The following is a 27,477-nucleotide window of genomic DNA, read 5'->3' as shown; positions in this document are numbered from 1 at the left end:
AGGAAGGGGCCTCCTCTAGCAATACGAGGGAAGCAAATGCATGGCATCTTAAAGACGGATTCTTCAGATTAGGAGCGCGGAGACTACCAAAATATGCAAGAAGTGGGGGGTGACATGTTGGAATTTCAGAAGCAACCGGATCGCAGGACAAAACCACAAACTTGTAGACTACTGCTGATTTGGCCTGCAAATATATCATGATCACTTTTTGAGCACTTTGAATGAGAAAGGGTTCGCATGGGACTATGTACATATGTATTGTTACTTCATTCTGCATGCACGGCAATCTACCTCCTTTCTACATCAACAGTGGCTTCACCTAGCAAGTGAAGCTTGTGTCAAAACATCCATGAGCTACCCGGAAGGTGCAACATTTGATTTGTCTATCCTTAGAGGCTGGATCCTTGAAGAAGAAATGGAATGTGTAAAAATCATCACAAGATGTCTGCAAGAGCTCGTGGGGAGCTCGGAGCAAACCACCATCCGCATCTGATTCAATTGCCTTACCGTACAGCTACATTTTGTGACCGTCACTTGGCTATGCACAGGTTCCACAGTTTGTCTGAGACATCAACTGCATTCATGTTCTCAATATCAAATCCAAATGTGTCGACAACATGGCCCTTTGAATCCACAAGGTCTACTACAAATTAAGGAGTACAAAGCCAAGCAAATTGTAGAATCGTGAGTTAATCAATACATAATTTACCTTTGTACAAAATGTACTAGACAAGCACCAGTACTGAACATCTAAGCTCTATTAAAATTTTCCTGCTTACAGTCTATTTAGAAAGGATACTTCCGGCAACTCGATTGCTTCCCTCATCAGAAGGAATGATATGAAATGTGGAAGCACACAGTGCCAATACCATCCTGCAAGCACAGAAATTTAAAAAATGTCAGTTTCATGTGGCCCAACAATATGAATCATTTCTCACCCTGCACACTCGATCATATCTCAAGGATAACGAGGTTCAACTTTGGATCACAATACATACAGAAGCTGTTGTAACTTCATTTGACTCCTAAGCATCATTAAATTCTGTGCCAAAACATCCTCTGAAGTTTTCGATGTTTGCCATCTTCATATGCATAAATATTGCTGTGATCACAACAATGATGCACTAGTATTCAGTAGACTAGTTTTGTTATCAAGGCATTTGAGTGTGTGCAAGCATTCATGAGGCATTGTGTTTAGGTCTTCTGCATATGCACACTCGTTAATAAAGTTTTGTGATTGCTTGCTGGATTCATGCTTTCATGAGTAAATATTCTCCTTCCCTCCCTCCCTCTGTGTCCATTTTTTTTTTCCGTGAGGAGTAACGATTTTGTACCCCAACTGGAGGTCAAAACCCACAAATATCAAAAATCCATGTATATATGAAAGAGAAAGAGAAGGAACTTTACACAGCAGGATGGACACTGCTAGTTTTTCTCTGCAGCCAAGAACACAAAAGATCAATAACTGTGAGTGCGGATTGGAAAGGAAAGCAAACATGGAGTGAATAGAGAAGTGGACTGAAAGAAAAACAATAAAGGGAAGAAACAAACAGACTGATTGCTGAAAGATACAAGGCTGCAATGGTCAGCCCCAATACGCAGCACTGAGGGTCAATGTGGGCACTAGACAGTAGCAAGGGGATGAAAGAAGAATGAGGACAGCTGGCTGATCTCATGATCACAATGGATGAATGAGGGGGCTGGCTGCCTATAAATAGGCAAACTGGGGGTACAACTGTGGGCACCCAAGTCAGCCCGCCCAACTAACCAAAATGGTCACAATGCCCAAAACAAAATGCACTAATGTATCCTCCATCTAATGTATCTAAAACGCATAAAATGATGGATAATCACGATGTCGGAGCTCATAATATCCTCATCTAGCTCACACAGAAGCTCACGAGCAGGAGTTGACTATGCAAACACATTTCTACTAACACCCCCTCTAGATCTTGAATGTGGCGGAAGGCCAAAGAAGATGGAATGGATCCAAGGGTGGCAAGAGGAGTGCCATTGTTGATGAAATTCATCAATGAAGATCGCCAACCGAGTAAAACCCCCTCTCCAAATGAAAGCTGAATCCAATAGGAGGCCACCATAAGCCAATGGAAACGGAGAGGCAGTCAGAAGTGGTGCAGCAATGGAAGCATAAACATGTGCTGAAATAAACTGCTGAAACACAAGACAAAAGAGAAAGGGAAAGAAAGAACACAATACAGATGAGAACTTAGATGTATGCTTCGGAAATGGAATCCATATATCAGACACGAGACTATTGCATACAACAGTGAGTCATTGGCTGCGTGGGCACTAGCACCGGCTCCTCTCTCCACGGGACCTCTCGGTGGTGAACTGACTGGCTGAGAAGGAGCCCAAAATATATAGGCCCCATAAAATATGTCAGGTTGACCAACATTTAATGCTGGTCGGCCAGCAATAAATGCCATAAAGTTAAAATGCTACACAATAAAAATGCCTAAAATATTTATATAATGTGCCCAGCCCACAATACATGCTCAGACTCACACATGAGCTAACATACTCTGCTAACACCCTCTCTCAGATCATGGGTGATCCGATACAATACAATGATACAATGATAAATGGCTCATCATAGTCCATATAACAGAGAACCACCAAGTAGAAACATGGATACCTAGGCAATGGATGATCAAGCCACCACCAAGGTGCCTCGGAAAGAACCTGATGCCGAGATCGATCGTACTAACTCTTGAAGATAGAGAAGATCATAGCAGCTCTCAATGTTTGTCAACAATGCCTCTGATGTAGCACACGTGACCATCCTATCACCAATGCCGCAACACAGAAATGACCATGGATCCCCCTCATTTGGCCAGACCGCCAAAGTGTCCCCTCATGTGAGCTCCAAACGAAAGCCACCCACTCTCTATCAAATAACCAACCCATCATGAACCTGGATATCAATCCCAGCTCTAGGATTTGAACCTGTCAAACTTTGGTTGATGCATCAAGGACGTCCCTCTCTGGATCCTGTGCATCTGTATAGAAATATAGATGAGATACAACCACCCCATCTCACCACCGACCCACACTTTCTCTCTGGCACTAGAGAGTCGTAAGGGATGACCTCAGAACCACCACTAGAAAGTAGCTGAGGAAGGGGCCACCAAGCCCTTCCCGTTGTTAGGGATAAAGGCGCCTCCGCCTAGCTACCCGTGTATTACTACATTGACAATACCCGCACCTGCACACTACAGGCGGCTGGCACCCATCATTGTCACTTCATTCTTTATTCTTTCAGTGACATTTAAATAAAGGGAAGGCCGATCACACATTGTGACCATTGGAGTTCCCACATTTGAAGTCTCTCTCTTTCTTGCTCTTGCTCCATTCACCATAGCTCTCGCCTTCGCACTCTCTTGCTCGATCCTTCCACATTTCAACTACTATCAGAGCTTGACTCTTCGAGGTCTTGAATGTGGTCAAGCACTCCTTCAGCATTCATTCGAATACCTACACTCTTGTCTTCGCTCTTGGCAGCCATAGCCACACCTTTCAAGCTTCCAGCTGGTCTCATCCTTCTTGGACAAGCATTGGGCCTTCTTGGGAAACCTTAGGGCATTCATCTACAGGTATTGGAGCTCTCATTCCACTCTTTATTTCGGTCCACACGGTTTGAAAAACAAGGCAGCCATGGCTCAGCCCATGAAGGTTTGGAACTGAGCTCTCTCTTTTCTATGCCTATTGAGGCCTCTTGGGAAGCTTCTTTGGGAGCCATAGAAGCTCCCTAACCATCAAAGTAGTGTCTAGCTCCCTCAGCAACATCAAAAACGTGATTTCAGCAGATTACTCCATTTTCTCAGCATGTCAAAAACATGGCCTTCATCTCTAGCACCTCTTCAGGCCATTGGACAAAGGTCTCATTTGAAGCATAGGAGCATGCTTCAACCATGGCATTGAAGGTTTGAGCTTAGCATTGACATTTGGGTCTGATATACTTCAGTCCAGGACTGTCATAACAGTCCATAGGCACCCCCAAACACTGCTACATTAGCATTTAATGTTTATGCTTGCTTGGTACTAGCTATTGATGCCATTTGATACCCGAATCATGCCCGAATGTTATGGCAAGCTATGTATATGATATGCCATTGATTTGGTGCTGATTTTGGCCCTGTTTATGCTCAGTTTGACAATGAATTTACTGCTGTAATAGAGCAAGGCTGAAGCTATCTAACTCGGGTTATGTTAAGCCTATTGGTCTCGGGTGCTTGCCAGATGCTTGTTATGACTATTTGGATGCAAATGGAGGTTGCCAGATGTCTTGGATGGTTCTGGAATGTATTTTGAGCCTCGTTTGAGCTCCGTATTGGTTGGCACTTACTTGACATTGGTCTACACTAGCATGCTTTGTGACAGAGGTTATACCTATGGTCTATGCATGACCCATTGATACATGCTTTGAAGCATATGTCAATGATGCATGCTACCTACATTGTTTGAGCTTCTTTGCCACTTGGAGCTTCAGTTGGGCTTATACTTGGATACTTTGGAACCTCTTTTGGATATTTCTTGGCTTGTCAAAGATTAACTTGGGTTCGTACATGATGTACTTGGATACTATCAAATGCTTTACCGCTTACATGCTCTTGGTGCTCTCATGATGTACGGTCTTGGCTATGAGATGCCTTGTACATTTACATGCTATCTTTGAGCTTGGTTGCTCATTCGCCATCGAATTTTCTGCCAGTGGGAGCTTTATGCTTATGGTCTTGGATTTACCCAAAGCTTGAGGGTTATGCATTTGAGCTATTACTTGAAATTTGAGACTGGGATCTCTTACACCTCCTTGACTATGATATTTGCTTGGTAGATGCTTCCATGTCTGCTCTTGGATGCTTATGAGCTGATTTGATCCGTCTTCATTGAGCATACACCTTTGTCAAGTCTTGCCAATTGTGTGTGTAACCGGCCTGTTCACTGGGAAGGGCGGTAGTGTACAACCAAAATAAATAAATGCTTTCACCCAATTTAATAGTCGCCCACTTTACCTGAACTTAAAGACACAGAATCAAGAAGACATACAGGAAGCTAGAATGCTCCTGTTGCAACACAGACACCCTGTTGGCCCCTAAGTTAGGCACCCCTTGCGATATTTCTTTATTTTTAAAAAGAGAAAGTACAATGGGCTGTCTTTCACCTATTCTGGGTGAAATTTGGCAGCATAACAGTACATTTACTGACCCAAATCAAGTTGACCAGGAGGGGAAACTCTGCCCCAGTCTGAAACTTCTGGTTGGAGTGCAGAATTGACCATTTCAGTCTGCTGTAATTACTGGTTCAAACTCGTTCCGAAACCTGTTTTCAACTCATACTGTACCCTGCACTGTTCAGCCCACTGTATTTACTGGTTCAGACCTGTTTTGACACCTGTTCTCAGCTCATATTGTTCCCTGCACTATCCTGCATCATCTGGGCCAAGTGCCCCTTGACTCTGACATCAATTGGGCTCTGAATTAACCTCTGAACAGTCCAAAATCTGTACTGATTTAGTGCTGTTTCAGACACCTGCTTGGTGAGATTACCACCCTCACCTATTCCTGCTTGTGGGAATAGGCTCTTGCCTCATGCAAAAACAGCATATTCCACACAGCTGTACCTAAATCAGAAGAAAGGCCCTTGATTCTGCAGCATAACCATACTGTCAGGGAGAGAGAGAGAGAGAGAGAGAGAGTAGGAAGCAAGCTCAGCCCTCTGTGCATCATAGATAGGGTAGACCAGCTCTCAAGAGCTCTCCATCTGCAGCAATCCTTCCAAATGAGCCCCCTTTCAGCCCAAAAACTGCACGCCAGACCTCATCAAAGAGGTAAGTGCACACATTTGTCCCAAGTGGCAGCACTGTAAGATATTTCCCGTTCCAGCCTTCCGGTCTAAAATTCTCCATGCTCGGTGCTGAATTTGACCTCGGCATAGACCAAAGGATTGATCCTCGTGCAAAAACGAAGATAATGACGCGAACAGATTCTGGGATCCAAAAATAGTAACTCCCTAAATTTTAGGAGTTGCTTCCATTGCATCCCACTAGTCTTCTAACCATCTTTGCAGAGTATGGCTACATCCAAATTTGCAATGTAGCTTAACTGAAAGTGAATTTCCACTGATGACCCCACATGGACTAATCTCTTGAAGATTTGTCCATCTTCACTTTGAACTAGTCTCTTCTAGGCTAGTTCTTCAACACACTTGTCGATATACACTTTCACAAGTCTCTTCCAGGCTTGTCAATCTACAGTGCCATCAGTCTCTTCCAAACTTATACTGGACCTTAACTGTCCAGTCTTGACTCACTAGACATTCCTATCCGTTTCACAAACTCGCCATGCAACTCAAGCGTTTAGATTTCAAGAGGGATCCTTCCAAAAAGAAAAACCAAATAAAATATGTAATAAAGAAATCAACAAAAAGGTAATGGTTGTCACAATCTTGTGACATACCTCCCTCTCGAAATCGCAAACGTCCTCGTTTGCATGAATGTTATACATGCTTCCAGCTAACCCAGTGAACTTACACCTGGCAGCACATGTACAACACATACATGCTATCAATCAACATTGTGTACTGAACACACTGTTAACACATGTATGTTCTAACTGTGAAACATGGCAGACTATCATCATGTGACTCCACATCACTGTTTCCAGATATAGTGGCTGGTACACCACAATGATATCCCCATAGTGGCAGATTCTCATTTGATGACTCCACATCACCCTGACTAGAGATCTAGTGGCCGATACATCAAAATGATATCCCCACTGAGTCAATTCACAAAATACATGCCCGATCGAGTAACCATTGTTACAACATGTATTCAATTCAATAGAAGTAAAAACTGTATTCTTGCAAGCAATACTTACTTCTTTACCACTAAGAAAACCATATGGACACAATAAGTGTTAACCTGTACAAAATCTGTTTCTGTACATAATTTCTTTCTTAAGCAATTGTCACTTTGATAATCTATTTCAGCTTAGAGGTACAAGGGGTCAAGTTAGGTTGCAAGCGAAATGCTTCAAGGTAAAGTTCCAACACATTAGGTGACTCTGCAAGTTCACCTTCGTCCATCCACTTAGCATCTATAGCTGGATAGTTCTTGAACTTAACCAAATACCTTCTAGCAACCTTGCCTTTCACTTTCCTTTCCTTGTGTGCCAGTACCTGTTCTAGAACAAGAATTTCATCAAGTTCCTCAACTTCGGGCTGTTCCTCAGCTGGCATATCTTCTGGCACATCACCCACATAAGGTCTTAGAAGACTTACATGGAAAGCATTATGAATCTTCCAATTGTTAGGCAATTTCAGCCTATAGCTGACATCACTAATCTTCTCTGTTACTTGAAAAGGCCCATAGTATCGCATACTAAGCTTAGTGAAAAGACTTTCCTTGCCTTTCCGCTTCTTTAAGCGTGCCTTTTCAAACCGCAACAATACCCAATCACCAAGTGAAAATATCAATTCACGACGGTGATGATCAGCAGCTTTCTTTTGCTTTGCCTGAGTCCTTTCAAGGGCATGCTTAACTTTCTGATACATTTCCCCTATACTCTGCACATACTGATATGCCTGAAAGATCTTATCCTTTGTATGCAAAATGGGAGGAACCTTTTTATCACCTTCAACAATTTCAAAAGGGGCTTTGCCTGTTGACGAATGCACAGTATTATTGTATGCATACTCGACCAAAGGCAAATACTACTCCCACTTTGACTTGTGCTCTGACACATAACACTTAAGTAGATCCAAGACAGTAGAATTTGCCTCTTCTGACTGTCCATCAGTCTATGGATGAAATGACGATGAGAACTTAAGCGTTGTGCCCATGTTCTCAAATATGCCTCTCCAGAATAGACTTGTCATCCGTGAATCATGGTCACTGACAATAGACTGGGCATACCATGATACTTGAAGACATTGCACATAAACAAACGTGCCATCTGATCTGGTTTTATCTTCTTCCTGACAGGAATGAAATGAGCCTGTTTGCTAAACCTGCAAATAATAGTCCATATCCCATCATTTCCTGTCTGTGCCCTTGGAAGATCAAAGATAAAATCCATAGCTATGCTTTCCCATGGTTTATCCGGAATAGGCAGTGGCTGTAAAAGCCCTGGTGTTTTTTGCCTGTCAAACTTGACCTTCTGGCAAATCAAACACTGTCGCACAAAAGCATCCACATCTCTTCTCAAAGTAGGCCAATAAAAGAATGTCTCTACTGCTTTGACTATTGCATCAATACCACGATGCCCTGCATACGGTGGAGAATGACTCTCTGTCATAACTTTCTGTCTCAATGGCATAGTCACACATAGTCTACCATGCATCAACATGAAACCATCCTTGAGAAGATAATGCTCATGATGTTGTCCATTAACAAACTGATCAAAGATCCTTGCAAAATCTTCATCATCAGCATATTGTTCCTTCATATCATCAAGCTCATGATGATAAGGAATTGACACAGCTGAAATTTGTGGCTTCCTTGACAAAGCATCAGCCACAACATTCTTTTTGCCTTCCACATGCATTATCTGAAAATGGAACATTGACAAAAAGTTTGCCCAACGCATATGCTTTTCTTACAGCTTAGTCTGAGTTAAGAAATAACGCAATGTCTGATGATCTGCCGGGACAACAAAATTTGCCCCAAATAGGTAGTGTTTCCAACTAGAAAGCGCATGAATCACAGCCAGCAATTCTTTCTCATAGACCTGCATAGTCTTCTTTGGCCCTCGCAAAGATTCTGCTTTCATAAGCCACTACCCGGCCATCTTGCATTAATACTGCACCAATGCTATTGCCACAGGCATCACATTGGACAACAAATGACTTCCTAAGATCTGGCAGGATGATCACTGGACTAGAAGTCATCTTTTCTTTAAGAAGATTAAAAGCTGAAATCTCTTTCTGTGTCCACTGGAAAGAGACTCCTTTCTTCTGTAAAGCATGTAAAGGTGAAGCAATCTCTGCAAAATTGCGAATGAACCTCCTGTAGTAAGAACACAAACCCAAGAAGCTTCTAACATCATGGACAGTCTTCAAATCTGGCCATGTTCTAATTGCTTCAACCTTAGCAGGATCCATTCGGACACCATCCTTTGACACTATGTGCCCCAAGAACTGGATTTCTTCCAAGAAGAACTCACTCTTCTTACCATTGATAAGCAACCTATTACTGCAAAGCTCATCAAAGACTGCTTTCAAGTGTTCTCTATGCTCCTGTTCATTCTTTGAAAAGACAATCATGTCATCAAAGAATGTACCAACAAACTGCCTGTATGGACGAAAAATCCTGTCCATCATTCGATTAAACGTAGCAGGAGCATTGGTAAGTCCAAATGGCATTACCAAGAACTCATAGAGACCAAACGTGGTCCTAAATGCAGTCTTATGCACATCCTCTTGCTTAATCCTGATCTGATGTTGGTAAGTCCAAATGGCATTACCAAGAACTCATAGAGACCAAACATGGTCCTAAATGCAGTCTTATGCACATCCTCTTGCTTAATCCTGATCTGATGGTATCCACTCTTCAAATCTATCCTGCTGAAAATTGACGCTCCTTCCAAATGGTCAAGGATGTCGTCAATCCTTGGAATGGGGAACCTGTTCTTGATGGTACTCTTGTTCAACGCTCGATAATATATGCACATGCGCCAAGAGCCATCCTTCTTCTGCACTAGAAGCACTAGTGAGCAAAAAGGAGATGAACTTGGCTGAATCAGCCCTTTTTCCAACAGCTCATTCACCTGGCTCAATATCTCTTTCTGTAGGGCTGCACTAACCCTATATGGGGGGTCTATTTGGTGGGCTACTGCCTGGCACCAAATCTATCGCATGATCCTCAGACCTCTCTGGTGGCAACTGTGATGGTAATGAGTCAGAAAAACAATCACTGAACTGGGACAAGAAAGCAGGCCTGTCTCTATCTAACATAGAAAAATTTGACTCATCATTATCCTTGACATCACGTGCAAAAATCAAGTACGCAGAAAGATGATTCTTTATTACAAATGTAATGGCAGAAGCCGATACAACAGGTACAGACTCTCCTTTAAGCTTCACATCAAGCACATGAGTCTTTCCCCTATGTTCCAAAGTCAGTGTCTTGTTAAAGGCATCCTTTATCATGTTTAATGCTGCCCCCAAAACCACTTGACTGTCCCAACAATAATGCATTTCCTGTGCTGGCATTCTCAATTAACTGAGTCAAAGTGGTGACCTTTGTCTTTGTACAATAATTCCGAAGTTCCTTGGGCAGCCCACAGCAATATTTCTCTATCTGCTCAGTCAATGGCACAACCCGGTAAGAAGTGACTGGGAGTAAAGCTTCCCAAAACTTATTGTTATAGTCTTCCAAATCCTTGCATTTAGATGCATCCAAATTGTGCCAAGCTAACATAACATCGATCTCAAATTCATTGGTCAACCAAGCAAAAGCAAATACTTGCTTAAAGTAAGTCCAAGTGGCAAGAGCCTGTCCTTGCATCAACAGTGTACTCCACCACTGACTAGCATTGTCCTTAAGAAAAGTGGCAGCTTTCCAAACCTTAGAAGGCTCTGTAAAGTTCCCTCCTGCAAATGCGGCATCAAACTGCTGTAAGAAAGAGAGAGCCTTAGTCCTATCTTCAAATCCTCGAAAGATGTCAAGCCGCACAGCTGCACCACCTTCCTTGTATGGCTTTGGCTTCTCATGAGCCATCAAAGGGTCCGTAGGATATGCCTGTAACATAGGAACATTAACAGATGGCATGGGATTGCCGAACCACTGACTGCAAGGCTTGTAGACACAATACTTGCTTGCTGGTTTTGATAACCAGCCATACCAAAAGTGCCCTGTGGCATGCCAAAACTGCCCTAAACTCCCTGAAATCCAGACTGCATGCCTATATTACCATACATGGGATTTGGCATAAAACCCTGTGTACCCCCCAACACTGTTCCTGGTACATAAATCTGGTTTCCAAGCGCATAACCAGCCATACTCTGAAATACAGATCCACCTCCAAAGTACCCAAGATGTACAGAGGTCGGTGGGAAAACCTGTGGTAAAGCCTGAAAACTGTTTCCCTGTCCATTTAAACCAACATTTTGGCTGCTGTAAAGTGGCGAGCTGAATTGGCAATGCCTGTGTAACTAGCGTTTCCGCCACCTGTTCCTGAACAGTCAGAACCAATCTTGGAGTCTCCATTGACTTTGCAAGCTGCCTTGGTGTTTCCACTGAATCTGCAGCATGCTTACCCTTATCCTGGACCTCTACTGGATCCAAAATCTTTGCAGATTGCCCAACTTGCTGTAAAGGAAGGGAAGGCTGCAAAAATGCCAAAAAACTTGGATTCTGCATCACTTGAGTAAACATACTCACGGCAGCAACTAACTGAGTCTTGAAAATGTCTTCATCCGTAAGAACTTGTGGCTCAACCATAACAGGAGGAGTAACGAACTGTGGAGGTCTAGAAGACTCTCCCACCTCATGAACAACAGGGATCTCCTGTGATGCAGACGCTTCCTCTTTGGTGTCTTCCTTTCTATCAGCCATAATGCACAATTCTGTGTCTACACCCAAACAAACCCTGGCTCACTCTTTAGGGAAAAAGTGATCCGGTCCCGGCAACGGAACCATGTAACCGGCCTTTGGGAAGGGCGGTAGTGTACAACCAAAATAAATAAATGCTTTCACCCAATTTAACAGTCGCCCACTTTACCTGAACTTAAAGACACATAATCAAGAAGACATAGAGAAAGCTAGAATGCTCCTGTTGCAACACAGACACCCTATTGGCCCCTAAGTTAGGCACCCCTTGCGGTATTTCTTTATTTTTAAAAAGAGAAAGTACAATGGGCTGTCTTTCACCTATTCTGGGCGAAATTTGGCAGCATAACAGTACATTTATTGACCCAAATCAAGTTGACCAGGAGGGGAAACTCTACCCCAGTCTGAAACTTCTGGTTGGAGTGCAGAATTGACCATTTCAGTCTGCTGTAATTACTGGTTCAGACCTGTTCTGAAACCTGTTTTCAACTCATACTGTACCCTGCACTGTTCAGCCCACTGTATTTACTGGTTCAAACCTGTTCTGACACTTGTTCTCAGCTCATATTGTTCCCTGCACTGTCCTGCATCATCTGGGCCAAGTGCCCCTTGACTCTGACATCAATTGGGCTCTGAATTAACCTCTGAACAGTCCAAAATCTGTACTGATTTAGTGCTGTTTCAGACACCTGCTTGGTGAGATTACCACCCTCACCTATTCCTGCTTGTGGGCAGCAAACAACTGCTCCTGTTCCTGGAGAAAAGAGGCTCTTGCCTCATGCAAAAACAGCATATTCCACACAGCTGTACCTGAATCAGAAGAAAGGCCCTTGATTCTGCAGCATAACCATAGTGTCAGGGAGAGAGAGAGAGAGAGAGAGAGTAGGAAGCAAGCTCAGCCCTCTACCAAAAACTGCACGCCAGCCCTCATCAAAGAGGTAAGTGCACACATTTGTGCCAAGTGGCAGCACTGTAAGATATTCCCATTCCAGCCTTCCGGTCTAAAATTCTCCATGCTCGGTGCTGAATTTGACCTCATCACAGACCAGGGGATTGATCCTCGTGCAAAAACGAAGATAATGACGCGAACAGATTCTGGGATCCAAAAATAGTAACTCCCTAAATTTTTAGGAGTTGCTTCCATTGCATCCCACTAGTCTTCTGACCATCTTTGCAAACTATGGCTACATCCAAATTTGCAATGTAGCTCAACTGAAAGTGAATTTCTACTGATGACCCCACATGGACTAATCTCTTGAAGATTTGTCCATCTTCACTTTGAACTGGTCTCTTCCAGGCTAGTTCTTCAACACACTTGTCCATATACACTTTCACAAGTCTCTTCCAGGCTTGTCAATCTACAGTGCCATCAGTCTTTTCCAAACTTATACTGGACCTTAACTGTCCAGTCTTGACTCACTAGACATTCCTCTCCGTTTCACAAACTGGCCATGCAACTCAGGCGTTTAGATTTCAAGAGGGATCCTTCCAAAAAGAAAAACCAAATAAAATATGTAATAAAGAAATCAAAGGTAATAGTTATCACAGTCTTGTGACAGTGTGTACATCTTGCTTATTACTCAAGGGATGTATCGGTTGTACTAGGGACTCTCTTGACACATTTGGGTGTTTGGCTCATGTTCATTGGCTATCATAGTGCCTCTGTTATGCCCACTTGATGCAGGATTGGACTTGGCAGTCACTGTTGTCATTGGATCTCTATTAGCTCACTGTTTGCTCTCATTTACTCACTGCTGTCATTTATTACAGCAAGCTGTTTTATGTGGACTGTGATTGTATTTACTGAGCTTAATCATGTCCTTTTGATGTACTTTTGGTACTACTTGGTAGACAGCTGGTCATTCTAGAAGTTTCTCTTATTTTTAGCTTGTTTTAGCAATGGTTTTGGCCTGTTTATTGCTAATTACAACAAGCTGTTTTCTGCATAATCTGCCTCTGTTTGACTCATTATGGCTGGTCATCTCAAAGATACGGCTTTGTTTAACATTGCCAAGTTGGATGGCACCAACTATGGCTACTGGAAATTTCAAATATGGCAAGTTTTGGTGTAGAAATTGCAGATTAAGCCACTAAGAAACACCCGAGAATATGGATGATGATGACTGGGCTGATTTAGATGCACTATGCAAGTCCACTATCATTTTATCACTCTCCGAAGAGGTCCATAATAATGTTGTTGAAGATGAAGATCAAAGTGCATGGAATCTATGGGAAAAGATTCAAGAACTTTATGCAAAGCAGAGCCCTGCTTCACAAATGTATTGGCTTAAACAGTTGATGGATCTCCGCATGAAGGAGGGACCTCATTGTCTACTCACTTTAGCCAATTTCATTCCATCATGAAGAATCTGCTTCAACAAGGTATTGAGTTTCAGGATAATCTACATCCTTTGTTTCTACTTGGCACTTTACTTGAGTCTTGGGATGTATTTCGCACTGCGATCTGTACCAACAAACTTGATGGACTGAAATTGCAAGATGTAGAGAGTGCTCTTTTGACTCAAGAAATTAACAAGAAAAACAATAATGCTTCCCGCAATTCACATGCTTTATTAGTTAGAGGTAGCAAAAGTGGCAAGAAAGATAATGATCGTCATGAAAAGGGCATGTTTTGTCAATGGGTTTTATCCCACATGTATCTCTCTCGAATGCTCGTCTCAAGCATATGTCACTTAAGGGAATGAAAACGCTTAGTGCTTTGCAGTATCTTCCGTCTTTTTGACTACTTGCATTTTGAGTCGTGTGATCATTGTTTATATGGCAAGCAAACTAGGAATTCGCATAAAAAGTCTGATATTCCACGCATGGGTGAGCTTTTGGCTCTTGTGCATTCAGATGTATGTGGACCCATGCCCTATCAATCATTAGGGGGTGCAAAGTACTTTGTCACAGTTACTGACGATTATTCACGTAAGGTTTGGGCTTATCCCATAAAGCAGAAATCTGATGTCTTGATCGTCTTTCAGCATTGGCTTGCTTTAGTAGAGAATCAATTTGGGAATAGGCTAAAATGCGTAAGGACCGATAACAAGGGTGAGTACGTCTCACGTGCCTTTGAGCAATTTTGTGACGAGCGGGATATTAAGTGTCAGTTGACCGCCCCTTCCACCCCTCCCCAGAATGGTATGGCTGAGCATATGAATAGAACTATCCAGAAGAGGGTCCGCAATATGCTTAGCCAAGCAGGCTTACCATAGCATTTTTTAGTAAGGCAGTCTCTATTGCCGTGCATCTCATTAACAAGTCACCTTGCAGTGGTATTGACTTCCAGATTGCAGAGGAGGTATGGACAAGAAAGCCTCCCTTATATGCTAATTTGCGTGTCTTTGGATGTGAGGCCTTTTGCCATGTGCCCAAGGATAAACGCAATAAGCTAGATCCTAAAAGTGTGAAATGCATTTTTCTTTGCTATGGCGATGTAGGCAAGATGGGATATCGTCTTTGGAACCCGCAAGCACGGTATATATTCCCCACCATTGTCAGAGCGAAGACACTTAAGTGTCTTATCTATCTGATTTTCAGCCAATGCCAAGAATTTTTTAAACCTGTCAAGCACTTCATCCTTGCTACAAATAGGGTAAACCCATACTTTCCGTGTAGCATCATCGACAAAGGTGACAAAATATTTCTTTCCCCCTAAAGATAATCCTAGCATTTAACATACATCTGAATGTACTAACTCTAGAGGAGAAGATTTCAAAGAAAGAGACTTTTTGTGAGAAGGCTGCGCATGTTTGCCATAAATACAATGATCACAATGCTCAAAATCAACATAACGAAGACAAGGCAAGTAGCCCAAACGAGAAAGCACTTTCCTTCCTGTTTGACTCGTGTCCCAACCGGCCATGCCACAAAGAAACACTTGGCTGCTCGGTCACGGCAACAATATGGTCACGCATACTAGATACATGAAGTGGATACAACGTATCACTCTTGCAACCTCTGGCAATAATCCTAGATCCCTTACAGATCTTCCATTTTCCATCACCAAAGGTGGTATGAAAACCATCATCATCTAGCTGCCCTGTGCTGATCAAGCTCTTCTTGAGCTGAGGTACATGCCGTACATGCTGAAGTGTAAAGACAGAGCCATGCTGAAACTGTAAATGCATACTGCCAATACCTGCAATCTCACATGCATAGTTGTCCCCAAGATGGACAACACCATGTCGACCCCCTGTATATGCGGAAAACCACTTACGATGAGGGGTGACATGAAAAGAAGCACCTGAATCAAGAATCCAGGTATGCATGTCATCATCTGTATCTACAAGTAGAGCATGTGCACCAAAATGTGAAGAGACAAAGAGTACATCACTCCCACTGTCACTGTCATGAGTGACTACATTCACCTCTTCAATTTTTACACTGCTTTTCTTAGGCTGACTGTCCTTCTTCTCTTCCTTGCAATCATCTGTCTTCTTGCCTTTTCCTTTCTCTTTCTTCCATTTGTAACAGTCACGTTTAAAGTGACCCTTCTTGCCACAATGATGGAATTCAACATCTTTGCCACGTGATTTACTGCATCCCTTGCCATCATATTTGCCCTTTTGCTGTGATCTGCCCTATGCAAAGCAGTGGAAGACTTGTTGGATGCATTGTTCTGTCGATTCATCTCTTCCATAAGTAGAGCACTCTCTACATCAGCATACAAAAGGATCACATTAGAATTGCTCATGGCAGTCCTGAATGTATCCCAACTCTCTAGTAGAGTGCAAAGCAAGAAAGTAGCCTTAAATTCCTCATCAATCATGAACTTCAAGGCAACCAGCTGGCTGAAAATGGAGTTAAACTCACTCAAGTGAGTAGACATTGCTATACCTTCTTTCATACGCAAATCCATAAGCTTTTTCAGCCAATACACTTTACTTGCAGCGCTCTTCTATGCATACAGTTCTTCCAGTCTAGTCCATATAGCATATGCAGAATCCAAGCCTTCAATGTTGAAGAGCAAGGCATCAAAAATCAATAGCTCTATGGTTGAGCATGCAAGCTCATTCAACTCATCCCAATCGTCCTAATCCATGTCCATAGGCTTTGCCCCTTTAATTTTGATCGGCTTTGCCTGCTTCTTTTGTAACAGGATATTGTAGCACTGTTTTGCCACATTGCAAAATTATGTGCGCCTTCAAGCTTCTTTATATGCATCAAATTACTGCTGTCATTGCTGCTAGCCATGGTTTTCAACTCAAAAGTGACCAAAAAACCAGTAAATGCAGGCCCAAATTGTCACCCAAGTGACCAAGGTACAAACGAGTACCAATCAGCAATAAATGACCACGCAGAAGTACAGATTTCAGATCTGTAATTCAGTTTTCAGAAGCATGAAACCAAGTGCTACAGCATTATCCAACTGATTACAGCTGTTCCAAAAGGCATGTGCATCACTTTACATGAGAAATCCCAAATTTTCAGCTGCAATTTCTGTTGTACGTGTACCCACGGGCATAAAATTTGACAGGAACGGTTAAAAGCCCCAAAATTTGGTGCTTGAAATCGTCAAACACACATCTGCATTTCCTTTGTCATACATAGGACTGTCCAATTTTGCCAAAATAAAGCAATTTCAGCAAAACCCCCAAATTTTACCAAGTGTTGATGTCCAAATTGCGCAGAATTCAACTTGCATGTACATAAAATGACCAAATGCTGCACAAATTTTGCCCAAATCGCAAAAGCCCCAAATTGCACGGGGTCCAATGTGCATCAATGTCGAGAAATTGGGTCAATTTCAGCCCAATTTGTGCATGTACATGAAAAGCCCCAAATGTCAGGGACAAAATGTCACAAATTCCTACAATTTCTGAGACAAATTTGCTTGTCCTGCATCAAATTTCCCAAATATGGAAAAAACCCCAAATTTTTGGGCTAAATGTTGAGAAATTTCACTCAGATGAGCAAAATTTCAACAATTTTGGCAAAATCCCCAATTCAAATACACACAATGTCTGCAATTCCGACGCAAATGCCTCAATTTTCCACGAGCAGCGCTCAGTCTAGCAAAGCCCCAACTTTCTAGGCCAAATTTGTGCCTATCGCAGAGTCACTATCTACAGCTTACACCTGTGACTCTCCTGCTCACCTTTGAGCTCTCTCTCAATCTGACGACCGTCTGCAGCACCTTACGCTCTGATTACCAGTTTGAAGGAGTCAATTAGGCACGGAGATCGAGGCAGATAGCCGTTACGCGCAATGAGAGAGACAGGGAGAGGGCGAGAGATCAGAGTATAGAGTGAACACGTTTTTAGGTACAATGACGAGTGTATCACTTTAGGTTTTAGATAGATATATGTATGAAAGTACAATGTACTAAGGGTGTGTTCACACCCGTGCACATATAAAAGGCACGATGGCCCTTTATTCCCAACACTCTTGCTCGATCCTTCTCACCTTTCACCCGCGATCCGAAGAAGAGGATCCCTTCCACACCTTGGACTTCACCTTGGCCAAAGAATCTAAGTCGAAATCGGAAGCGTATGATGACTCATCAGAGGAGTCCACATCCCGCTTCATCTTCTGCTCCTTTTTCTTCCTGGAAGCCGCTAACTCTTTGCAGTCCTTCCGCAAAGGACCCTTCTTGCCACAGTGGTAACACTGGGCCTTCAACTTCTTCGTCTTTGAACCCCTCTTTGAAGCTACAAGGGCATCACTAGAATCTCCATGTAATGTATCATCAATGGGTGTGCACGGAGGAGTCATCTGTAGAGGATTTAGAAGAGAAGTAGAGAAAATAAGGTATTTGGAAAGGGAACACAGCCAAACCACAAGCACAGGCTGCAAAAAATGAGAGTTCACATGCAGCATAACCCAAAGTCTGACCAAAAGAAGTAAAGCTGCTGCAAAAAGTCAAAAAATCAATTAAAAACTACCAAAAACAGCAAAAACGGCCTGATAATGCAAGCACCCAGCCATGAGGAGATGGAGAGACACCAAAATGCAGGCTAAAACAGACAGGCATGCTATACGGATGTTGACGTCAATAAAAAACGCTGGTAAAACAAGTCACCTGGTTGGAGCAACAGTCGCCTGATCAGCAAGGGTGAAAACGGTCCTAAAATCAACAAGAAAACACAACAGGAGCGCCGATCCTGAAATCTAATACCATGTCAGAGTGGTGCAGCAATGGAAGCATAAACATGTGCTGAAATAAGCTGCTGAAACACAAGACAGAAGAGAAAGGGAAAGAAAGAACACAATACAGATGAGAACTCGGATGTATGCTTGGGAAATGGAATCCATATATGAGACACAAGACTGTTGCATACAACAGTGAGTCACTGGTTGCGTGGGCACTGGCACCGGTTCCTCTCTCCACGGGACCTCCAGGTGGTAAACTAACTGACTGAGGAGGAGCCCAAAATATATAGGCATGAATAATGCCATAAAATATGTCAAGTTGGCCAACATTTAATGCTGGTTGGCCAGCAATAAATGCCATAAAGCATAAAATGCTACACAATTAAAATGCCTAAAATATCTACATAATGTGTCCAGCCCACAATGCATGCTCAAACTCACACATGAGCTAACATACTCTACTAACAGAGGCCTCACACAATTACTCTAGAAACTCCAATCATGGATGGGTGAGCCAAGCCTCTAACCCAAAGAGACAATAGCAAGGAGCTATCAAAGGCATCATAAACAGCCAAAGAAGAACCATAGGGACCAAGGGCCATGAAACAAGTATGCAAGTGATATGGAATGGTGGCTTTATGACAAAGGAAAGAGGCCATTGCATGAAGAAAAGGCCTAAAGAAGACTAAACCCCTCAAGAATTTATTCATAATCCTCGAAAGCCCCCTCTAAAACACAAAGGGCCAAGGAATCACAACCCCATCACTGATATCATCCCCCTCTAAAAGGGATAGGAGGGTATAAGGGAACCACCAAAGGAGATGGTGGGGAATGGGATAGAACCCATGAGATGAATGGTGCACAATCAAGAACGTGTGTGGCAATAGACAATTGGCTTAGAGGGCCCTTCACAATGGAAGGGGAATGGAGCCTGTACAACCCCCTCTCCCACCAACCTATCACAAAAATGGCTACTGTACATGAATCCTCAATACAACTATCTACTCGGTAGAGATAACCGGATGCAAAGTCAATAAGGCCATGAACTGAGAGGAGATGGAAGCCCAAGTCCAAAACATGTAGGACTTTCAAAACACAACTCGATGGACCATTAAGCAATAAAGGCAAGGTGCCAATACCAAAAAGTCAATGTGGGCACCAAGTGAAAGCAAGGGGATGAAAGAAGAACGAGGAGGGTTGACTAATCTAATGGATTTAATGAGTAAATGGAGTGAGGAAAGCAAGCCACCTATAAATAGGAAGCAAGCTACTTGCTGTGACCTCCTATTTATAGAAGGCCACAACAAGCATACAAATTGGCCAAGCCCAAAACGTGGGTGCCCTGGTCAGCCCACCCAACTGACTAAAATGGTCAATGTCCCAAAAACGAAATGCATTGGTACCACTCCCACCTAAAGTGTCTAAAACACAAAACAACAAATAGCACAATGTCGGAGCTCCTAATGTCCTCATCTCACTCAAACTAAGGCCCACAAGCAAGAGATGACTGTAAATGGCACACTTCTACTAACACCCCACCCCCTCTCAAATCCTAGATGTGGTAGAAGGCCAAAGGAAATGGAATGGATCCAAGGGTGGTAGGAGTGCCCTACTAATGAAGTCCATCCATGAAGAATGCCAACCAAGGAGTAAGAACCCTTCTCCAAATGCAATGGGAAGCCACCATAGGCCAATGGAAGCGAAGAGGCCTTACCCAAGTTAACAGTAAAGAAATGGTCAAGCACAAATAGAGAACCACAAAGTTTATGACCAACACAAAGTGTAATGTAGAACTCAAAAAAAGAGAACTTGAAAAATGAATGAAGCATGAATACAATATGCCATAGTCAGGGACACGAGGAAACATAAACATCAATTTTTAAAACGGGGGAAACGAAGAAACACCACATCATCACAAGGTTCTAAAGCATGATAGAATTTATGTTTCTTGATTTGGTTACTAAAACAGATTGTTGCAAATTAGAAATAGCATTATTAATGTTAATGCTAGAAACTTGGACATAGGTATGGGTGTGGGTGTACACGTGTGCATACTATGCACTACGCACTCTGTGTGTGTGTGTGTGTGTGTGTGTGTGTGTGTGTGTGTGTGTGTGATGGTACCCATGAAGCACATTTCACTAAGGTTGAAAAGTGCAATGCATTTCACTACTAAAAATTTTCAACATGCAAAATTTCTCCTATTTATTTCACAAAAGAACAATTCCTATTTAAAATTTTTTGAGCATAAGTACTTTAATGTGTTATTCTGCCATTTCATGTGGCATTTCACTTAGGACTTGGCTAGGGGTGAACCATTTCAGGCTGAAATGCAATGTTTTCGGGAGTGAAACATTTCATTATTACCTTTTAGATTGGGGGTTTTTTTCTTTTCTTTTCTTTTCTTTTCTTATTGATGTGTGTGGGTGTGTGTATGTGCACACGTGTTGAGGGACACAAAGATAGAGAGACATTCTTATTCAATTTCTATTTGGACTCTGAGCCCTAGGCCTTTGGAACGTTTCCCCCATAGTAAAATGGGATAAGTTTCAAGGATGAGGATGGGGAGGAATTGCCAACCTCTGTCACCGTGAGAGGGGGCTCTAACATGTGTACATGACTAGGACAGCACAAGGATAGGATGAGACTTGGATGATGGTGACAAGGGAGCTCTAACATAGGGATGGGACTAAGATGGTACTAGAACAAGATGGGGCTAGGATGGGAAGCTCGAAAATGGTTTGTCCCATGTTGCTATGATCCCCACCCCCGTGAAACGTTCTTCAAGATTTCCAAAGCCATTTCCCCATTTTCCACCTATTTAGGGGCCACTTCAGGCTATTTCCCATAACTATGTTGTTTGTTGAATATGCTAAAAGGACCGGGTGAACTAAGATTGGTGTTAGAGATGCCAGGAACAACCCCTTGCAGTGTGTCATACTCATGATGGATCCCAAAATGCAGCAGCAATCCACACGGCTCTGATGATGTTGGATGATGATAGCAACAACATACTCAGTCCAACAGGCTAAATATGCAGATGTTGCTGATTAGATGATGATGTCAGCACTCCAAGAGTGGGCAGCAAGCTGGGCAACAGCAGGCAGCCTGCCAGATTATGAAAAAGAGCAGTAACTTATGTCAGCAGCTGGTAGAGACCTCTACAAAACACAAGTGTATGGCTGTAGGCAATAAATAGGCTGCAGGAGGTCATGGACAGTAGGCCAGCCAGAAAGGTAAAGTGCAGATGTTGAACGGTATAGATCAGGTTGCCAGCTAGTGTAGAGGTCACTTGGCTGAGAAAAGCAGGTGGGACAGGTCATGGACTGATGTGGCAGCAGCAGGTGCACGTCCTCCACTGATTGCTATGTCCTCCAAGCTGGCAGCAGCAGGTAGCGGGTGAAGATCAGCTGAATAATGACCAGCAGCTCCTCCGGATGGGGTATGGGCAGCATTGTGAGGACGATAGGCTGATTGTTGAAGTCTGAGAGTGAAAATGATTACAGATAAAGGATGCACTAAACAACTAACTCTATTTATAGGGGATTTTGGTGCATGTGTCCTATTGTTCAAAAATAAAGCCATTTATTTTGGTAATTTAACATTAAAAGCATTTTGGGTCTGTTTTAAGGAGAACTAAATAGGAAATAATGCACTATAATTATGTATCAATGCAAACCCCATTACAAGTGGCCCAACAATTAGCATAGTAGCAAAATCACAACTCAACACAAAGAATTGTACAAAACTATACCAGTCAATATCATGTCAAAATGATACAAATCGGAAGTGGAAAGCGAGATCCATGAGGCATGAGCACAGAGATGAAACACACACATGAAGGCAGAAAGCACAAATGAGAGCAAAAAACAACACAACTGATCCCACAAAGGGGCCTATATAGATACCATTCAAATGAGTAAGATCAAGATAACCATGAAACATTTCAAGCCCAAAACATTGTGTTCCAGCATGAAACATTTCACCCTTGGGTAGGTCCTAAGTGAAATACTGCATGAAATGGTAGAATGACACATTTGAACTACACATATTTAGAAAAATTTTAATAGAATGCCTATGATAGAAATGCAAAGTGTCCACCTAATCCTCCTGAGATGGATTCAAATGAGACACTAAAATGACCTCAACATGAACATCCTCTACATTTACTTTAGGCAATGTAAATTAGTTCACTTTATTAAAGAAGTGTTGATTGAATGTTCTCAATTAGAGATGGAAATAAACCAAAGGATTCTCATTCAAATCTAGGATTAAACGAGTCATTGATGAGTGCTAGGACTGCATATAATGGTTCTCACTTGCAACCATTGGAAAACGCATTTAGAGTTTACAAGCTTTGGAATTTTTTAGTTACCATGAGGCTTTTTCCCACTCCCTTGGCTCACACGTAGAGTTCATTCCTTTCTCACAATTTGAGGATATCCCCTTGTTTGAACCCTATCGAGGTTTGTACCATGGCTTTCACTTTCAACCCATGCTCTAAGTATTGCAAAGAGCTCTTCGCTTGCTAGCTCCAAAGGTGGTTTGGACCTGATCCACATGTTCCATATAGTCTATGGGTTATCATTCCCATTGAATTTGCATAGGAGCCAAGAAATTTGGTGGAGCCTGAATCTGTTGACTGCAATACTGCACACATTTGCTATTCCTCTACCCATACCATAGCATGGTAGTCCAAATCACATTGAATATTTGAGAGAATCACATGGATTATTTGAGAGAATCAAGACTCACAACAATGACTCAGAAGTGAATAACCCAAATATCAAAGTAATGCAAGAAAATCAGAGATACCTCTAATAAAACATGCAACCACCCAAACACAAAGTCAAGTTTCAATTTAAAAAAGGTTTATTTAGAAAACATATAACTAAATAGCTATATTTGGACAGATTCATTCACACGTGTTCCAAGTGGCCTCCCACAAGAAATCCAACTATCTGTAAAATATTTCACCCTAAATCAAAACATTTCACATGTGATATTTTCAGCCTTGAATATTCAGGGCAAACTAGCTCAGTCACATGATCCATGCTCGTGTCTTTGAGGCAATTTTACACAGACAAGTGAACTCATCCAATCTCTTAAACTCTCTAATAACTTAGAAGGAACAAGCATTATAGATTAGAATGTACTGGTTGCGTTGCATGTCTGTATGAAGCTTTCTCAATGACTCCTTCGTGAGCTGCAATGATTCACGCTGAACACTCAAAGCCTCCAACTTCTCTCGAAGAACCGTGTTCTATGCAAAATAAAACCAGGTTCAAATGTGAATTTCAAAGAAAGCTCATAATAAGTAAAGAACAGTTTCACTACCACAACTTTCACAGTGTTCTGATATTCTAAAAACTGTTGGGTAAGAAGTCTGCCATGAGGAAAGAATAGACAAGGTTTTCTCCTGGGCTGAATATTGTCATTCAAGGTTCTTTAGGTTCCCAGAGCATCAAATTGAGAGAGTTTGAAAATAAGCAATCAAGCAACTTAAACGTTCCTCTTCTAATCCTTTCTGCAACCTTACTCAGAAAATTTCTCACATCCATAACAAGCTCAGCATGTCCAGGACCAAAGACAAACCCAGAAACAAATTGTCTGAATGGTGGTGAGGAACAGCACCAAATACACTTGTTATTTTAGACTTTTGCATGCACATATATTCATCCCTCAAAGATAAAGGTCAATGTCTGAACTTATCTTTCTTTTTCTTTCAAAGTCTTTTCTTGCTGCAGAAATGCATCGCAATTTCTCCTCAGAACTTCCTCAGGTTCACCAGCCTGATTTCTGAGGCGAGCATTTTGCAGTTCATCTTCTACTTCTGACACCTGTCTTTGCAAATCTAACATCCCAACATCAAACCCCGCCCCCCCCCCCAAAAAAGAAAAAACAAAACAAAACATGGGGAGAAAAGGCTATGTCAATCCAGTTGAAGTCTGGGGAAAAATTTTTCACAGAGGCATACATTGACAAGACAAGAATACCAAAATTATGGCCAAACAGTACATATGCACAAAACAGGTGCCACTTCTGCTCGGTTGAAGCATAATGGCCTTTCCAACAAGCCTTTAATTTTGACAAAGGGTGGTGCACATTGAAATCTATATATGCATATGCACATGAGTACCACTTACCCTGTGATCGCAGAGAGACACAGTTGAGAGAACTTGGATATTTAGTAAGCACCATATTCATTTTTGAAACCTTGAACAAACAATTATGGAACTGACATATCTCAAGGATAGCATTCCAGGCTGCCGTCAGCATCAGCGGCTGTGAATTACTGGCTGGAGATACAATAGTTCACATTCTGTTTAGCAAGTGTCCAGTAGAACATTTCAAGGTCTGAAAGTCACTGGATCACGGACTTCCAGTATATTTAGCACAAATTTGAAGAAATTTGGATTATCAGGTTACATCATTAACCTGCCTAATAATATAATGTAGTACAAAGACTGTGCTGCATTACCCCATGGGAAGAAATAGGAACGGGTGACCTAATTCAGGATAGCATTAAATGCTACATTCAATTCCCTGTATGTTTAATAGAGTGAAATATTCTCCTTAGATCAATCAAGGTCACTCAAATTTTCCCCAAACCGTACAGAATTGGAATTGGCAAATTTGTTTCTTTTTCTTTTTATGGAAGTTTGCAATGATATATTTATGGACATGGATTTCATGAGTACTAGCGTTGTTTCCTCTGTCAGCTGGAGGCAAGAAAGTTTCTGGCAAATGCGGCATGCAGCGGGCTTCCAAACAGGACAACTGTGCGACCTTCGGAAGAAGAGAATAAAATTTGGTACCTTCAGTCCACGTTAGAAGCTCGACATGATCTTCTTGGCAGGCGGAGCTGATGCGGAAAATGCGAGACACGAGGTCGTCCATGAGAGCAGTTTCTGCAGACGCCTTTTCTTCGACCATGCCGAGTAACTGGTCTGCAAGGGCGAGCAGGCCGTCGGGGTTCAGCTTCTCCGCCATCTTTCAATTTGAAAGAGAACGAATGCGTGTATGTTTTGTGGCATTTGAATGAATGAATTCGTGCACAAATCGCTTAAGTATATCGCTGTTACGTTATTTCTAACAGGTTCTCTCTCTCTCTCTCTCTCTCTCTCTCTCTCTCTCTCTCTCTCTCTCGTACCTTTGGATTGTGTTCCTACCACGTTAAAACTATGTGTAGTAAGTTTGATGTGAAGACCAATGGGATATTTTTTTAAGATGTCTTGGAATTGTTCCTACCATATTACTACTCTTTTAACTATAGGTGTGCATGAGACACTTTCACCAAAAAATTAAATTAAAAAGAAAAAATAGGAGGTCTCTAAATAAGAGGAAACTTTCCACTAACTATTTTATCACCTTTATGGGGGTAGAATGCTTAGTGGAATAGTTTCCAAATTTTCAAGTTTGAGTCCACCAAGGTTCAAGTCTTAGATCTGAGGGATATGCCTTTAAGGCATCTTGGGATTGTTTTCATCACATTAAAAAATCTCTCTCTCTCTCTCTCTCTCTCTCTCTCTCTCTCTCTCTCTCTCTCTCTCTCTCTCTCTCTCTCTCTCTCTCTCTCTCTCTCTCTCTCTCTCTCTCTCTCTCTCTCTCTCTCTCTCTCAACACATACCAAAACATATGGGCCCTTAGGATGATAAAGCTTTGCCAAAGAATAGAGAAAGAAGAAGGCAAGAGAGCAGTAACATGTCCATTTGAGTGGGAACATGCCACTGAAAGTAGCAAACAAAGAGCATTAATTGTTGTTTACTAGCATGGTCACATGACATCTCCCCCTTCCACATGCATGTAGGGTGGCAAGTCAAACAAATGGAGTGTTAAGACTAGCATCAGTATAGATGTGGAGAAGAAACTGAACAAGAGCTTAGAGGATGCATTGGAGATGGATTACTTCAAAGTGGTTGAATCCACATGCCACCAATTACAAGGAGATAAGAAGATAATGCAAAGTGAACTTCATGCCCATAATGAGAAGAGGGATCTATATTTCACGAAGGAGGTGAGGAATAGAGTTCTTCGAGTGCCCATTGCCTTCTCTCTATCTAAGATTCCTAATAGGTGCATTTTGAGTCTATGTTGGGTCTATTCTTCTATTGTATGGGCAAGCCTCCGTAGGGGAAATGAGCTTGAGTGCTAGTTCAATTGTATCTATTAAGGTAATGCACCCTTGTAACACTTTAAGTTTTTGTTAGACATGGTTTTTACATGCTTTTATTAATTCTCCTTAGGAAATAGAATGGATATTATGTAGTAATGTTGACCATAGAGACAACCTTGTATACATAGTGCTAGGATCAACTACAACTTTTCTCCTCAAGAATTACTACAAAATGAGTGCCATGTTTGGGTCTCTTTCCTTGCACTCCTTTATTGGTGGATGAAGAGGTTTTGATCTTGGCTAAAGTGCTAAGCCAAGTATTATATTTGCTTTCATTCTACACTAGATTGTCAAGAGTCGAGAGAGAGCCTATGTGCTTTGGGATCTTTGTAATGGCCCTCCCAAAGTTCTAGAGGTACATGATGCCAATGGGAATGAAGTTGTTACAAGGTTCTTCAGTTTACTCCACTCCTATAGATTCATGTTAATCATGCAAAGGGGCCACGCACTACACCAAACGTTATCCTCATAAAAGGTCAAGGGGAGAGGGAAGTTGTTGCAATCACTGCAAGGCAGCCTAAACCTACTACTAGAAGTGCCATGCCTAAAAAAGGCATGAAGAAAGACACAAAGCAAAGCAAAGGCTAAGGAGAAGGTTGAAGGTTTTGTCGAGGTCGAAAGTAAATGATGG

At 42.1% G+C, this 27,477-nt stretch overlaps 2 protein-coding genes across 2 annotated transcripts; both read right to left on the bottom strand.

Moving 5' to 3' along the window:
* Positions 1 to 178: 178 nt before the first annotated feature.
* Positions 179 to 25,790, bottom strand: LOC148013730 (plectin-like protein). Its single transcript, XM_087667991.1, has 5 exons — positions 25,489 to 25,790; positions 24,383 to 24,524; positions 23,827 to 23,928; positions 800 to 873; positions 179 to 640 (listed from the first exon to the last, which is right to left on the bottom strand). The coding sequence occupies exons 1-5, from the start codon at positions 25,661 to 25,663 to the stop codon at positions 531 to 533; spliced, it is 603 nt and encodes a 200-aa protein (XP_087524117.1). The 5' UTR covers positions 25,664 to 25,790; the 3' UTR covers positions 179 to 530.
* On the bottom strand, positions 7,003 to 7,578 carry LOC148013731 (uncharacterized). Its single transcript, XM_087668676.1, has one exon. It carries the CDS (start codon positions 7,573 to 7,575, stop codon positions 7,003 to 7,005), a length of 573 nt encoding a protein of 190 aa, XP_087524802.1. The 5' UTR covers positions 7,576 to 7,578.
* Positions 25,791 to 27,477: the final 1,687 nt, after the last annotated feature.

The sequence above is a fragment of the Lygodium microphyllum genome, chromosome 26 (assembly GCF_053477565.2).
Source record: "Lygodium microphyllum isolate KBCC chromosome 26, Lygodium_microphyllum_v1.1.10, whole genome shotgun sequence".
Classification (NCBI taxonomy): domain Eukaryota; kingdom Viridiplantae; phylum Streptophyta; class Polypodiopsida; order Schizaeales; family Lygodiaceae; genus Lygodium; species Lygodium microphyllum.
This window is presented reverse-complemented; position numbering and strand designations above follow the sequence as displayed.

What these genes read in the sequence shown, in the direction of transcription:
- LOC148013730 (XM_087667991.1), bottom strand. Translation starts at nt 25,663, where the DNA reads ATGGCGGAGAAGCTGAACCCCGACGGCCTGCTCGCCCTTGCAGACCAG. An exon ending in GCTTCTAACGTGGACTGAAG is followed by an intron (nt 24,525 to 25,488) that starts GTACCAAATTTT and finishes TTGGGATGTTAG; the next exon opens with ATTTGCAAAGACAGGTGTCA. An exon ending in ACAGACATGCAACGCAACCA is followed by an intron (nt 874 to 23,826) that starts GTACATTCTAAT and finishes CTGTGCTTGCAG; the next exon opens with GATGGTATTGGCACTGTGTG.
- LOC148013731 (XM_087668676.1), bottom strand. Translation starts at nt 7,575, where the DNA reads ATGTATCAGAAAGTTAAGCATGCCCTTGAAAGGACTCAGGCAAAGCAA.